Source organism: Manis pentadactyla, chromosome 14, assembly GCF_030020395.1.
Source record: "Manis pentadactyla isolate mManPen7 chromosome 14, mManPen7.hap1, whole genome shotgun sequence".
Classification (NCBI taxonomy): Eukaryota; Metazoa; Chordata; class Mammalia; order Pholidota; family Manidae; genus Manis; species Manis pentadactyla.
The window spans coordinates 72,083,000-72,100,011 of record NC_080032.1 but is presented as its reverse complement, the minus strand read 5'-3'; the positions used below and the strand labels follow the sequence as shown (position 1 = coordinate 72,100,011).

At 36.2% G+C, this 17,012-nt stretch overlaps 3 protein-coding genes across 5 annotated transcripts in view; 1 reads left to right on the top strand and 2 right to left on the bottom strand.

Moving 5' to 3' along the window:
* PDE6H (phosphodiesterase 6H) overlaps window positions 1-16,934 on the bottom strand; it is a 162,016-nt gene extending 145,082 nt beyond the window's left edge. Inside the window, exon 1 of one of the 3 annotated variants that reach the window (XM_036909187.2) lies at window positions 16,805-16,934. The gene's annotated coding sequence lies outside the window, so the exon portion shown is untranslated. Of the gene's footprint in view, window positions 1-10,404; window positions 10,487-16,804 lie in introns of those variants that run through there. The other 2 variants (XM_057492212.1, XM_057492211.1) reach the window with 2 other exon arrangements.
* Window positions 1,460-2,435, bottom strand: C14H12orf60 (chromosome 14 C12orf60 homolog). Its single transcript, XM_036909116.2, is given in 3 exon segments — window positions 1,460-1,761; window positions 1,764-1,880; window positions 1,883-2,435. Coding segments are annotated over 3 exon segments (717 nt in total). The 5' UTR covers window positions 2,418-2,435; the 3' UTR covers window positions 1,460-1,696.
* Window positions 5,952-16,791, top strand: SMCO3 (single-pass membrane protein with coiled-coil domains 3). The gene is made up of 2 exons (XM_036909128.2): window positions 5,952-6,189; window positions 12,271-16,791. The coding sequence occupies exon 2, from the start codon at window positions 12,287-12,289 to the stop codon at window positions 12,962-12,964; it is 678 nt and encodes a 225-aa protein (XP_036765023.2). The 5' UTR covers window positions 5,952-6,189; window positions 12,271-12,286; the 3' UTR covers window positions 12,965-16,791.
* Window positions 16,935-17,012: the final 78 nt, after the last annotated feature.

Below are 17,012 nucleotides of genomic sequence, written 5' to 3'. Positions count from 1 at the left end.
GCCATCTGTAACATCAAGGGGCTGTGCTAGCTGCCATATCCATTGGCATAAAGACTTCTCTTGAATTTCCATCTTTCATTCTCCCATTAATTTCACACACTCTGCCCAAGGCCTTTCCCTGGTCCGTGTCCCATTCATTTCCCTGTGAACACTCTAGCTGTTGCAATGTCCTGGGACACAGCCTAAGACCAAGAGAAGGCAGGTGAAGCCCTGGACATGCACAGGTTCAGAAAAAGTTGCAAAGGAAGAGCCACACCTCCTTCCTCCCACTTAGGTATGTGTATTTTGAGGGGCGGGTAGCAAATGGATCAGCTCAAGAGCCTTCTCAAAAAGGACAGCTATGGATAGCTGTTGCAAATAGCAAGGTTTCCACTTTGGAGCTGAGAGAAAAATGCACAGTGAATGTATTGAAACATCCTTCTCCCAGGCCATCTAGCCTTGGAAATGGTCAAAATCCCCTTGACCCTCACCTCAGGACATTCTGAAGTTCTTGCTGGTAAGGAGCAAGAAAGGGATTCATTATTTAAAATTACAATGACAGCCTTGACTTTGGAGCTAAGTCTTGGCTCAGGCTAACAGAAGTGCAACTCCAAAGCAGCCAGGACTAAGCAGGTGACCTGCTGACCTTGCTGGAAGTGATTGCAGAGCAGCTGAAGAGTATATAAAGGGAATACCTTCTTCCTCCCTCTTCATCAAATGCTCAGTTTGTTCCCTTTTAGTGTCTCAAGCTTCAGATTTTTTTTTAACAGAGTGTACAGAAAAGTTTTCTTAAAAGAGAAAATGGGATTTAAAGTCTTATGTAAGAAAATGTTTAAATGAGGAAAACAGGTATTCTCAGAAGGAAAATTCCAGTCAAGAACTAGAACTATTAATTGCTTTTCTTCTTCTCAACAAAATGCCTACTAGGTATAACTAGAGCAATCTTGGAAGCAAACACTCATTTATAGTGTATGAGAGCCAAAGACTTTATGGTAGTCAAATGGACTTATCTAACTTTTCTTTCCCAATACCAGCACATCTCAGAAATCCTACTTCTACAAGTGTTATGATTTTTTCTTGGGGAAAGGTTAGAGCACCTCCATTTTTCAATCTCTAATATCTCCTAATCATAAGATCTCAAAAGGAAACAAATATGAACAGATCATCTGCTCTGGTCTTATTTATATAAGCAAGAAAACTCTATTTCCCCTTATTCATCATTCTTATTTACTTCTGGATAAATGACAAAAGTATGTAGTAATGGCTTATAACAGGTAAGACACTGGAGTACACAGAAATCAGTATGTGAGTGACAAATTGCAGGTTATTTTACATTTCCTAGGACATAACAGTTTTTGGCCAGATTACCTAATGATAAGTTTACATTTACCTGGACTTCACACTGTAGTAACTGTAAATAGAATTACTAAGAGTAGAAATTAGGGTCATTTTAATTATACTTCAAGATGAAATACTATGTTTAGAAACATCCTCAAATATAACATTACCTTGACTTTTGGAACAATATAACCTTTTAATATCTGCCACTTCAAGCAGGCTTTCTTTTATTATTTTTATTTGGATAAGCAAAATTTGAATGGTTTCCCAGCCCCAATAGACCACTTGTCTGGCAGCAAAGAGGTGAGAAAGTACAATGAATTTGAATTGATTTTCTGACAGAAACAAGCCCTTCTCACTAGTCATTGATGCATTCCTACTAGTCATTGGCTTTCTTTAACACAGGAGTCTTCATCTCCATACTCTGTATGGCTTTTTGGAGGCTAAGATTGGTCCCATATTTTTAACAATTTGCTCCAACTGCTCTGCTGCTGACACAATGCTATTGTCATTTTCAATTTTTAGTGCATCCAGCAACTTGTTCAAGGTGTCAGCTGTAGCATTTTGGATGGACCTGGACCTGAGCTTTTCTCAGATGTGGTAGCATCTGATTGGTCTTTGGTGTCTTTTCTATATAAATCACTTCACTGGAGATTCATGATGGGGTACTTCATCAAGAGTAAAAGGGAAGATTCCAAACTCTCAGGAATGTTACTATCATTCAGCACGGACACAATGAGTGGTGTCTGGACCTCTCTGAACCCTTCGTTAGCTGACTTTTGCAACTCCTTTGCCTTGGCACTCTTCTCGAGCCTGGAGCACAAAGCCATTGCAATCTTGGAACACAAAAGTTCCTTTTGCATTGTGTCTTGTCTTGCATTGACTATAGATTGCCTCTCCTTAAAAATGCTGAACATTTGTTCAAAGACATCCTTAGTATTAACATCTTCTTTCAGAGCCATCGAGACAATCTGAGCATTCATGCTATTAAACAATTCGACAAGTGTGTTTGTGAAGGATGCAAGATCTTGCATGTGAAAGAAGAACATTTTGGTGGCTTGAGCCAGCCTCTCTTTCTCCTTTTCTAACTCTGAAGACATTTCTCCAACAAAAATGTTTCAGCACTGCAAAACAAAGCAGCAATCCAAATGAAAACTAAAATATATTTATCAACCATTAAGAGACTCAAAGTATAATCTAAATGTGAGGACAGCTCCTGTTAAGGGTAAGAAAGCTTTAAGGCAGGAATGATCCTGTAATAATAACAAAAATGAAAAAAAAAATAATTTAAAAGGAGTAAAAGAAGAGTGTTTTGTTGGATACAAATGACATACCAAATATGATGTGGATCCTGAATTGGATATGATATATGGAGGGACACTATTCTCAGGTATTACCCTCAATAATCATTCAATCTAGTGGAGAAGAATGAATAACTCATTGAAAGTTACAGAGGGACCCTGGTTTCACTTGAGAGAGGGAGAAAGCACATTGCATCCAATCTTACCCACTGATTACAACTAAAAACCCTGGATAGAACATATGAAGTAACTATCAGGTAGCCCTGAAATGTGGGTAACAGCAGACCAAGGAAGATCAAGGCCATTGGATGCAGACTCCCAGAACGTCTGTCCTGTCTTAGCTGTTTCTGTACTTACATTACAGCTCATCCTTTCTGCTACAGGGAGGAGAGCTGATGCCCCTGACCAACGTTCACGATCCTCTCCTTTTTTTATCTCTCCTCTAGGATTCTGCTGTCAATTATCTTGCCTTTCTCTTGTGCTGCAGACTGAATTGTGTCCCCCCCAAAATTTATATGTTGAAGCCCTAGCCCCCAATATGACTGTATTTTAAATAGGGCCTTTAAGGACATAATTAAGGTTAATGAAGTCATAAGGGCAGGGCCTGGATACAATGGGATTGGTGTCCTTTTCAGAGAAGATACTAGAGAGCTCCCTCACTCGCTCCCTGCAATATGAAGACACGGAGAGAAGGGGACTGCCTCCAAGCCAGAGCAACAGTTCTTACCAAAAAGTGAACGGACTAGCACCTTGACCTTAGATTCCCCAGACTCTAGAATAGTGAGAAAATAAATCTATGTTGTTTGAGCCACCCAGTTGATTGCATTTTGTTATGGCGGCCAACACTAATACATCTTGCATTCTCCATCTCTCCCTCTTCGTTTTTTCCTTCTTCTTTAACTACACTACATACTCAGTTATAAAAGAGTTTGACCCTGATTTCCCTTCAAATAATGATTTCATTTGTTTCCTTTAATTCTCAAATTTCTCAAGAGAAATTATTTATGTCATTGTAATTTGTTGTCTCCCTGTTATTTTTCTATGAAGTCATCAATAACATCTGATTATCAGGTCTGTTGATCTATTTCCAGGCACTAAGTACCTTGAGTCCTCTGCATTATTTAAAATTATTGCTCAATACTTCCTACCTCAAAAATTTATCCTCCTGAGACCTCCAAGATGTTGTACAACTCTGGTCCTTCTACATCCTCTCTAATTTATTTCACAGTCTTCTCTTCCTATGGTTTCACTTAAGACAGAGTAAGCACATTGCTCTATCTCTGCAAGGCTCCTGTCTCCTGTGCTCTCCAAGGCTGTCTCTACCCCTCATCATATTCTACACTTTCTCCTGTGAGAGTTTATGTGTCTCCATAACCACAAATGCCATCTGTACACAGATGACTCCTAATCTCTTCGTGTAGCAAGGCAGTTCTTGTGATCTCCAGATCTGCCTGTCCAACTACCTATTGGTCATCTCCATGTACCAGTATATTCCACACAATGTATGGCAAACTACACTCATCTCAAAAACACTTTCTCCTAACCTTTGCCTCATTACTGAGGCTCAAAATCCATTTTCATTTTCTCTTCCCCATGTTGATCAGTCCGTAAGACTTGTTACTCTGTGTGAATTTATTTCAATCTATCCCCTCCCTTCCATTCCTCTAACTACTACTCCAGTAACCTCTCATCTAGACAATTTTAATCGTCTCACATTTGATCTTAATATTTTTGGTCCAGGGCTCACAAACTGGCAATCCATAGGCAAAATCCAACAAGATGTGTTTTGTTTGATCCACAATGATCTATTTTCAAAATCTGTACCAGTTGCCAAATTTTTTAAATTGAAAGATAGAAATCTGGATTTCTATTGATTTTTGGAAAAATAAGATAAACTGGCAGCACTAAGCCCATGTTCTGAGTTGGAAAATTTACCTAGAACTGACATGAGACTGGACATTCACCCTCTATACCCCAATCAATGTCTTACACTCAGTGTTTTAATTACTTTCATATCTTATCCAGCTACTGTAGACACTGGAATTGGTAACCCATGCTTTACTGTCCATGCCCACTAACCCAGTTTATATGAAATGACTTTTCTGAAATACAAACCTCCTAATACTATCACAAAGTAAAAAAACTTCAATGGTTCAGTATTGCCTAGAGAATAAAATACAATTTCCTAGCATGGCATTTAAGGCCATCTACAGACAGCTCTCAATTTTCCACTACCTGCCTTTCCTTCACTGCTTTCACATACATCCTGTACCACCAGCACAGTGGATTGCTTTTGTAGAAAATGCTCTACATTTTTTTGGTCACTTCCTTTGTTCATAGTGTTCCCTGCACCTGCACTACTTATCCATGCATTCCTACTTTACATACACTGGCTACACATACAGTTTTCCTTTTTTTGCCATGTCCTTACATCGTGGGACCCTTGGTTTATCAAGTGTAAAATGACCCATCAGGACAAAAGTAAAATAAATACCCATTTAGTCATTCTTTAAGACTATAGGGCAGCACCTTTAGATTTACAAGTCTCCTAGCTAGGTCTTGGTTCTGCATCCTCTACACTGCAAAACACCAGGAATTATTGCTGTTAATGTAAGGAGTATAGCTACCATTTAGCAAGTTTCTGCCATACATCAGGCACTATCCCAAGTGCCTAACATGTATTATCTCATTTAATCCTTATGACAAGACATAATGTATGAACTAATACATTACACCAGTGAAAACAATTAGAGAGGTTAAGTGACTTCCCAGAGTTACATAGCTAGTAAGTGGTACTTTGGGTACACAAAATCAGCACTGTCTGATTCTAAAGTCTCTGTCTTTCCACTAAGTTATCCTGGGGCTGAGTAATTTTCCTGCTACTGAGGTATCTTTGCTATAGAGGAATCAGTGGGGATTAGGACAGAATCTAGAGGAAGCTGCACAGAAGATTCTGATCTAGGCTTTAAGAGAAAGGAGTCAAGTTGGTCTTTAAGGTTTTTATATTGTCAAGACAATTCACCAAGACAACAAGAAAGAAAGAGATAAAGAGAAAAACTCATAGCCAGGAGAGAAGAACACACATGCAAAAACACGTCTGACTGAAATATTTGTTTTTATATCTCTGGTACCTAGACAAAGCAATCAGCAACAGGTAGAGGTATAAATGCAACAGAAGTTGAAATATCTGAAATAGCTGCTAAGATGGAAATTGCCAACTCAGAGCTGCCACCAAAGAGCCATCTACTGAATTCAATCAGCTCAGTTGTATAGCACTTTTCAACAATAAAAAGCACATTGAAGAACAGGTTTTACCACTTTATTAGTCTTTCAAATTATATTACTTAATATATAGTAATTTTATATTAATATAGGAAATAGAGGAATTCTGAGAACTAAGCCATGCAGAAATATTCTACAAACCAGACAGGCAGAGGGACCCAGCAGAGACTAGCAAAGCCTGTAAGTCATCACATTCCATCAGAAACATCCAGATGAAACCAGATGAAAAAGCACTTCAACAATACTCCTGAACAACTGTGAGGATTTCTGAACTCACGAACACAGCAAGGTAAGCAATATGCATATTTCTACCAGTATTGATATAATATTCTGTTTCTCCATATTAAAGGGTATTTGAAATAACATGTCTTGAATTCTAGCCATAAATATAATAAATTAACAAAACAACTTTGTTTAAAGAGGATCCCATGGCATGTTCCTTGTGATAACTTCTCTGAAGACACCAGACAAAGAAGAAAATTAAGTTTATATAGCTGATTAAGTCAGAAGGGAAGATAAAGAAGTAGACAGCAATTTTAGCAGAGGATTAAGGATGAAATGACACCTGTGAGAATGTGTTTTTTACATGGATTGAAACATTCCCCTTTATGCCTTTTAACAATAGTTAGATTGTTGGGCAATCTAACTATTATTGGGCATTTGCTGTGCGTCTCTAAATAGACAGTTATCTTCTTGAGGGCAAGGAACATTGTCTACTTTTTTTAATGCCTCAAGACATTTAGTAGAGGATGTGATAAAAAGAGCATGTGATGAATGCTGATGAAGGACCTTGATATTCTGCTTTCCAGCCAGAAATATTCTTTAGAAGAATTTACATCAGAAAGAGTGTCATCACAACATGACTGACTTCTTGTTTTGTTTTGTTTTGTTGTTTAATTAAAGGCCATGCTTTTGATTTAAATTTAAAAAGGAGGATCAGAACTAGCTAGTAGCTGTTAATTTCTCCCGAAAAGCTTCCAATTTCACCAATACCTTAGTCCCACACTCCCAAATAAGTGAACCCTGCAAGATAGCTGGACCCAATATGGATAGACCGGAAAAGTGAGAGCAAGGAGAAAGATAAAATCTCAGAGAGCACTAATGGCTAAATATCAGAGGCTTAGACAGGGTCTTATTTTATTTTTCTGTCTTTAATTATTATCATGGAAAAGTTCAAATATACACAGAAGTGGAGACAATAATATAATAAGCTCCTCTGTACCCATAATCCAGCTTTAAATATTATCAAAACAAGGTACTCTTATTTCCTCTATAACCCTATTCTACTATTCCTTCCAGATTATTTGGAAACAAATCTGAGAGACCCAATCTTTCCATCATTAACATACTCAGTATGTATTTCCACAAGGGCAAAAACTGTGCTTTTTAAAATTTGACTTTGTGATCTCCAAATCAACAATATTTCACAAAATTTTTGACTTTGAAACACACTCACTATCCTGCTGTAAAAATTTACTTTGGGTGACAGTGTCAGTTTTTGGAATGCACTTTGCAATACATATCAAAGGTAATAAAAACTTTAATTCTCATCGATCATACAATTCTTTTGAAAATTTATCTTGAGAAAATAATCCAGATAATTGAAAAGGGGGGAAAAAAGGCTCATTAGAATATTGTGATGAGATTTATTAAATTATGGTAAAGGTATCTTACAAAGTATTTTATATAACCAGTAAAATGATTATAAAACTAGAAATACAGGGAAGTGAAGTTAAATAGGATTAAAATTTTATTCACACTATGGTTACAACTTTGTAAAAATAGGCAATTTAAACAAACTTTGGGAAGGAGTAACAACAAAAAGCCAGTTAAGATGGTAGGTTTATGGGTGTTTTTCCTCTATTTTAGTGTTCATATATTAGTGCTATTGGCTTTATATTTTAAAATACCTTTTTAGCAAAATCTTTTCATTTATTAATGTTAAAATGCTACCATCCTCTGATCACCTCAATATAAATGTCTCTCCTTAAATTTTTATAGTATGTGACAATCAATGCATCGCTATTCACAAAAGCATCTTGAGAATTTGTTATCTGAATATCAGCAATACATTTTCATTTTTTAAGGTGGTTCCTTTCCTGAAAAACATAAATTGAATAGTATCACTAAATAAACCTTAACTTTCAGACAGAATCACCTACTTCTACCATTTCTTATGTTTTTTAATCATGAATGTTTACTTCTCTATTCAACAAAAGTGATGAGGTTAGGTTCAGTAAGAATTTATTTGAAGCTAGTCTTTGTTTCCATTCCCACTTCTTAAAACATACTGATCACTGGTATCAGCATTCCAAATTTGCTTATTTTAAAGTGTCAAAATACATGATTTTCAAACTTTGTTTTAGCAACAGAATGCTCTCATCAAATAAAATACCACACATCCTCAACCCAAATATAGCAACACAAGAAAGCTCAGCCACTTCAGCACCGGCCGAATACGCAGCGAGACCAAGAGCGCCATCTGCTGGCAGCTTTCCAAAGTGAATTTGACCCTGACAGGAAGTACTATCATAATGTAACAAGTAATGCAGCAGTTCAGTTACCATACAACTGATACCTGTAATCAGAGCTGGATTATTTACACAACTTAGCTACCAGCTGGTGCCAATCTTTAAATGTCACATTCTAAGTGCCTTTAAAATGATTTTTAAAAGATCGAATTTTAAAGGCAGTATTTTTAAGGTCATCCCTAAAAATGTAGTAAAATAGGCATACCTAAGTAACAACTATGATGTTTAAGAACGGTGACTCCAGTTAGCTGCAGGGCTTTTCACTGAGTGAAGCAAACACTGCAGGAGCCAGAACTGTCACAGACAATAGTGGGAACGCTGCATATGGCCAACTATGGTTTTCCACGTGGTGTGTAACCTCTCCTCTCAATATCATGCACATATTAAAGAGTAATCATTTGAAAAGGTACAAATTGTTAACCTCCCCTGGATGACCAAATGTCTCCATATGGCTCCAGTGTCAATATATACTAAAGTGTGGGTTGTTTAAATTTTAAGTTTGCAGTCAAGCACCACCTCTATTGTGAATAACATACTACTTTCAATTTGACATGGAGTTTTAAATGTATTAACTACCTAACTACATTAGAAATTCCATCAAAACAAGGATCACATCTTTTCGACTTTCGTGGGCTCTACAGAGCCTACCGTATACATACGGTATGCTATGTATAAGTGTGCTACCTTATACATAGTAAGGTACTATTCCATTAGATGAATTGCCGCTGAATTATTAAATTGCCTCCTTCACCAGGCTCTTCAAATTTCACCGGCCCAGAAATAATTCAGTGGTTTCACCTTCAAACTCTAGCTAATTCTTAGCATTATCTCACTTGGGATAGAAATAATATTGAACTATATTTCATATAGAAGCAAGTATGGTGCAGGCTTGCTGAAAATCTGTCTGCAGAAGGAAACGTTCCCAAGCAAAAAAGAGCTAGGAAGGTAAGCCTGATTCAGACAAAAAAAAAGTCCTTTTTCATTAAATGTAAAAAGTAGTTCAGAGCACATCATGTCTCTACTCAAACTTGTTATTGGCACAAAATTATGGTTTAATATCTGGAAACTAGGAAGAAGGGTATGTAAGTGCATGTAAAGGGCTTGAGTATATAAAGAAAATATTATTGTAGTTGAAAAAATACTGTGTCTTTGACTTCTGGTATGACTGAACTTTTTTTCATCAATTAATTTGCTGCTAGTTCTTTTACTATCTGTTCAGAATTGTTTGCTCATTTATTAGATTACTACTTTTTTCCTTATTAATAACAAGTCTTTAGAAATTCATCCTTCATTTTTCTTGCATTTTCCCCAATTTGCATTTAATTCTTGCTATATGGTCACCCTTTTTAAGTCAAATTTTTGTGTGACTTTTTTCCATTGGCTTTAAGTTTATAAAGTCTTCCACATAGACATTTGAAAATTATCCATTCTCTTCTATTTTAGCATTTGATTTTTTTTACATGTATTATGCTGGTAACATTTTTTTATTAACTTTTAATCTCCCAAACTAGCTCATTATGCCAGGATTATTTATGAAACAATAACTTCGATTACTATTGATTTGAGATTCTATATTATACATTAAAATATAATGTATAGAAGAGTATGGGGACTATTTTGTTCCATAATTCCATCTATATCTGTATAACACTGGTTAATGTATTGTTACAGTGTTTTAATATTGGAAGAAACAGTCTTATCACTGCTTCTAAAAAAATTTGAAGTGTTACCTATTTAAGTCTTACAGATGTGTATGATTGTCAAATTGTGTAAACAATGAATTAATTGAGAAGGAACTGACCACTTGGCAGCATGCAGCCTCCCATACAGGAGGAAGGTTCATAGCTCCATTTGTTTATCTTTAGGTCAATAGAACCACACACCTTTTCTGGAAAGGATGCCTTCAGATAATGGGGTATGATAGCTGCTAGAGGTATTTTACATTTTTTCAAGGTAACAGAGTTTCCCCTCACCTAAGTATCTGAATAGAGATGTAGTTGGTGATCTTCTGAATCCAGTTAAAAACCAGAATTTTCACTTGATAAGATCTGAAAATTAGGAACCAAAAAAAAAAAAGAAAAGAAAGAAAAATGTTTAATGAAAAATTCCTAGTAGAAAAAAAGGGAAATCAAAGTTCAGTTTATGGTTATCAAATTGCAGTTTGCAACCCTGTGAATTTGGGGAACATTTACCAGATCCTTGACCAATAATTTCTTTAAGTGGAATTGAGATATTTTCTAAGTACTGTTCTGTGGAAGTTTGTTGTCTGTCACACACCCAAGTACATGCATGTGTGTGTGTGTGTGTGTGTACTGCATTTAAATCAAAGATAAAAATGAATTTCTAACCATGACAAGGTTTACTCTACTGGGGGTGCCAGTGCATTTTTCTAAACTTAACAGCATAAATGATTGTGTTCCTATTCATTAAGAAATTTCCTCTTTCTATTTCCAAATTGTAACTTCACACTTAGAGGACAGGTTATTTTCATATTTACTTTCTTGAGAACCATCTTCATTCCTTCACCCATGCTTCTGAGGTTTCCCCTATCTATGCTAAGAACCATGGCCCTAGAATAAATAAGGCCCAAATTAACAAGGATGTTTACTCGAGACAATGTACCAGATCTCACAGAGAAATAGATCTCCATTTTCTCTCTTTTCTCTCAAGAGTGTAAACTAAAAATAAAAGTGCAAGGAACACAGAAAGCCTACTCAAGGTATGAACATTGAGTAACACTGTTCTTACTGGGCTCAAACTTTTTCACCAAAATAAACTCAGAACATGCTTATTCTTTTTTTTTTGTCTGCATGATACTCTGAACCAGAAGTACAAACACAAGAGGACTCCGACCAGGCTTATTTTGTTTACTCTATAATGTACTTTTAGTACATATTCCTTAATATTTACTAGAAGATAATGTGAAATGGCATCTTCTTTCTGAGGCTAACTCTAGCTAATCTGAACAAGGGTCAAGTGCAAGACAGACCATGCTATATAATGTATAAGCTATACAAACAGGGAATCAGAGATAGTCATAATTGCCACCATGCCCACTTTCTCCCCAAGTGAGATTTTAATCCAAGGAATCTTGAATACTCTTATCATGAGGAATTTTTTGTAAAGATTCTAATGTTATGCTTTGCCTTTGGGTGTCCCTTATATTTACTGAGAACAAATTTGCATGTAGAGAGATATAAAGAGATTTGAATATTGAAAATTAGAGTATATAGACAAAATTAGGTATTTATAGCCCTGTAAACTCAAGAGATCTCAATATTCTTCGGGCCCTACTAATTTAACTCCAAATACTAGAGATCAACCCAGTATATCTGTTCAATATGGTGAGTAGCAGCTGGGAAAATTAAGGAGCATTGATAATCAAGTGCTAACTATTTCAAACTGTGCCTATTAAAAACATTTTGTTAAATATTACTTGGAAATATCATGCTTTATTTCTCAATAATCAGGTGGTTGATAAACACAAATACTTCCTATCTAGAATTTCCCCCCCACGATACCTAATGTCTTAATTAATGCATCAATCTGTTGCATTCTGTTACACATATTTCCATACACTGGCTCATAATTTTTGCAATTAAAATTTAACCTGAAATAATTGATAAATTAGTATTTACATTAATAAAATTATATTAACTATAATCAATAAAATAATCAACAAAAATAATTGTTCTGAAGAGCCTGTTGAGTTTTCTGAGGAACTCCTTAGCATATGGCTACTTTTCTATTTACGAAATAAAAGATTTCCTTGTCCAATCTATGAAGACAGCATATAATTTTCAAAATTTTTAGTGAAGATTTACTATTTCATTTTTCAGAGATCAGATTTGAAGTATGGCTCAGAGTGACTTCCTCTACCCAGACAACCCAAAGAGGAGGCAAGAAGTAAATCGCCTTCACCAGCAGCTCCTTGACTGCTTATCTGATAGCTTCCATGCCACCAATAAGCTGATTGGGGTTTTAAATATGCACTTGGGGTGCAAGCTGGCCTCCATTGAGATGAAAAGAGATGGGACCATCAAAGAAAACTGTGATATCATCATCCAAGCCATGATGAAAATCCAAAAGGAATTGCAAAAGGTTGATGAAGCGCTGAAAGATAAACTAGAGCCAACCCTCTATAGAAAACTTCAGGATATTAAAGAAAGGGAAACAGACAAAATTGCAATAGTACAAAAGGTTATTTCAGTCATCCTAGGAGAAGCTACTTCTGCAGCCAGTGCAGTGGCCGTTAAACTTGTGGGCTCAAATGTCACAACTGGCCTAATTAACAAGTTGGTCACTGTGTTAGCGCAAATTGGTGCTTCTCTCCTTGGTAGCATAGGAGTTGCTGTTCTTGGTCTTGGCATAGATATGATTTTCCGAGCTATCCTGGGAGCAGTGGAGAAAACACAGCTTCAAGCAGCCATTACAAGTTATGAGAAGCATCTGGTGGAATTCAAATTAGCCTCAGAAAAGTACCATCACGCCATTACTGAGGTCACCAACTCAGTGAAACACCAAATGAAATAAACAGCCACTTTATTTGCCACTGAATATTATTCTGCTTCTCAATAATAGTGTTTTGCCTCTTTGATTGGGTTTCTTTTCTGTAAGCTTCCAAAAGGGACTTAAACACAGTAAACAACCTGGGAAGAAGTTGAGTTCTTGAGTTTTGTGTCAACAACGAATGCCTCATAGATTGGTGCTAGCACCTGCGAGGTAAAAGCTTATATCCCAAGATGTCTTCTTACTGCTCTACCAGAACATTAGGGTAAATGCTATTGCAGAAGAGCAGATGTAGAGGTTACCTCTTTCTTTTCTAATCCTACAAATCTTTAAAATTTACATTGAATGTAGAGATTTTCATTTCTATCTTTAGCTTCAGACATCATTTAATTCTAAGGAAATATACTTAGTAACTTTTGTCTAAACACGAGCCCTGGGCATTGGAGTGGAAAAGAAAACTACTACCATAATTTTGAACATTAGTTTAAATTCAATTTCCTGTAAACTGGAAGAGACTGAATATGGTTTGTAACAATTTACTTCAACAACGAAAGGAGGCAATGGTTGTGTAAACTTCTACTAATTACACACTATAATCTGGATGGATTTTTAGAAGATAAAAGTTAAAACTAAAAAGATAGAGGTCCTGTTTCTACATTTGCAACCAACCTGATCAACTGTGGTGGGGTGACTATATATCCCTCAATTGAATGTTTGAATATTCTGAAACACTTAAAAAAACAAATAAGCAAATCCCATCTATACATGCATAGGGATGCAGGAGAGGAAAGTTGCTATTCTTTTAAGAATTTGTCATTTAAAGGCAAGTCATAATTTATTACCTTAGAAGTTTTCATAAAAACAAAATTTCCTTTTCAGTACTAGCAGAACAGAGGAAGTTGCTCTTACTACTAAAACTTGAAGGACCCCATTTCATTAATTACCTGATTTCAGAAAAATCTAGAGGCTATGGAGTCCTAATGGTTCAGTTGAACTTCTGTAGATGCAAGCATTTTCTAAATCCTTCACCAGCTATTAACTACCCATTGAGACTTTTAGGTTCTACTTACAAATTAATGAGCTGTTGATGCAAGAATGTGTTTGTTACAGTTGATTCTTACATCCAAGAAATGTCTTGAAATTTAAAAAGCTCAGCACATCTCAAAAATTAAAAGGCTAGAATTACTTTAATTTTTCAAATGTACTCATTTTCTCATCACTGCTTTTTAAAATAGTTGTAGAGTGCCACTATGGAAAGCAGTATGGAGGTTCCTCAAAAAGCCAAAAATAGAAACACCATTCCACCCAGCAATGCCACTTCTAGAATTTACCTGAAAAAAACAAAATCCCTTATCTGAAAAGATATATGCACCCCTATGTTTACTGCTGCATTGGCAATAGCCAAAATATAGTAGCAACCAAAGTGTCCATCAATAGAAGAATGGATAAAGATGTGGTAAATATACGCAATGGAATATTATTATGCCACAAAAAGAAAAGAAATCCTGCCATCTACAACATGGATGGCTCTAGAAGGTATTAAAGCTCAGTGAGATAAGCCAGACCAAGAAAGACAAATACCATAGGACTTCACTTATTTGTGGAATATAAATATAAAGAAAATAGAATGAACAAAACACCAGTAGACTCAGACACTGAGAAGGGACTGGTGGTTACCATGGGGGAGGGGGAGAGGGATAAAGGGGCACAAAAATTCTCAATCATAATGTGTGTCATGGGGACAGTAGTACAGCATGAAGAATATAGCCAATGATTCTGTAACATCTTCCTTTGTTGACAGCTAGTAGTTGTACTAGTGGGGATAAGGATTTAATAATATGGGTAACTGCTGAAACACTGTGTTGTAATATAAAACTGTGTATCAATAAATAAATAGAGCAAAAGATTTTAACGCTTAACCAAGAAGACTTTTGGATGGAAAATAAACACATGAAAATATGTTCAACATCATTAGCCATTAAAGAAATGCAATTAAAAACCATCATGAGATTCACTACACTCCTATTAAAATGGATAAAAGTACTGATATATCTGCCGGCAAGGATGCAAAGCAATTGGAACTCTCATACAATGCTGATGAAAATGCAAAACAGTATGGCTGTTTTGGAAAATAATTGACAGTTTCCTACAAAGTTAAACATATTGCTACCATATGACTCAGCAACACCACTTCTGGGCATTTACTGTAGAAGAATGAGTGGATAAACAAGAAGTGGTACATAGAATCCATACAGCAGACTACTACTCAGCAATAATGTGGAATGAAATACTGGTACAGGCAACCACACAGATGAATCTCAAAGGCACTATGCTAAGTGAAAGAAGATAGTCTCAAAAGATTATACACTATTTCCAGTTACTGGCAGTAAGGGACAGAACTGTAGTGATGGGTAAGAGATCAGCGGTTGTCAGGAGTTAGAGGTGGGGAGAGGGTGTGGCAGTAGTAGTATTCTGGGATGGTGGATAGTTCCTCATCTTCACTGCAGTGGTGGTGGTTGTATGACCCTGTATACATGTGAAAATGAATAGAACTATGGATGTTTTCAGAAAAACAAAATTTCCTTTTCAAAAAAGGACGATTTTACAATATGCTAATTTTAAAACTTAAAAAAAAAATCACTCCCTGTGCTTCACGTCTTGCCTGTCTTCAATTCATCTGCTGTTTATTTCACTTACGGTATAATCTACTTATATTTTCTTTTTCTTACGGGGACAGCTAAAAAATTAATATATTGGATAATATTCTTCCCCCACTGAATTATTTTTATTAGAATAAATTTGACATACAACATTACGTAAGTTTAAGGTGCTATACAACGTGTTGATTTGATACATTATATATATTGTAACATGATTGCCACTAGCAATAGTTCGCACTTCCACATCACGTAATTCTTTCTTGTGGTTGGAACACCCCCAATATTAATGCTCCTCCTGTTTTTTTCTTTTTTTTCAATAAATGTATGAGTATGTTTCTGAAGAAAAGTTACTGAACTAAATTAGTTCAACTTCAAAATTCAATCTTATTTTTTTTTATTACCTGACTGATGAGCTTTAAACTACAAGATCTTGTCATTGCTCTTTCAGACTAAAACCAATGAAGAATTTTCTGACAAAGGTTAGTTTAGTAAAGAGTCCAATCTGACACAGTTAAATGCATATTTATATATTCTGCTATAAATTTTTATGTATCTCCATCAGCATTTTGTAATATTCATAATTGATAGGAATAATTGGCCTCTAACATATTTTCCTAAAAGGAATATTAATGATCAGAAATAACCGAGCACAATGCCTTTTAAAAGAATTTCCTTACCTTTAAGGGGAAAACAGGGAAGGAGTCTTAGACAAAGAGATGGACAGAAGATAAAGTAAGGACGTAGAAGTCTACTAAGTCAATAACCCCGTATCTACAGTGACATCATAAAGGAGTTTTGGTGAAAAGACCGTAAAGGAAAGGGGTCAGTATGTCAACCGGGCCTCTCGTAAATTTAAAATTGACTATACATGTATCCCCACATTTCCTCTTAAATAAACTAATCCCGCAGATTATCAATCTAAGACTCTAACAAGGGTATGTACTTGCTCAGGCCTAGAAACGTTCTGTGTCCCTACGAAAACAACACAACTTCCAGGTGGACCTGACGCTAACGAAGCGCTTCAAACACAAGAGCATGCGTCGCTGCTTCTCAGACACTCCCAAAAGATAACACTTGCTTACATCACGAAAAAAGGAAATTCGAAAACCAAACACAGTCCAGGAGACAAAACAACGCCAAACACCCCCGTCTATACAACCAGCAAGTCTCCGACGGCGCAATAAACGGAGCTCCAGGAACTTACGTCAGAATGTCTCGGGGCGAAGAAGCCGAGCTGTCTTCTCATCAGCCAACCACATGTCCGATCCTCTCACTGTTCTTATTTCTATTGGTAGAAAGCAGTGCCAGTCAACATGGCATTGGCGGGCTCTCGGCGGATAACCCACCCATTCGGTACTGTACTGATGAAACGGAAGAGACTCTGGTCCTAGCGTTCTCGGCCACTCTCTATG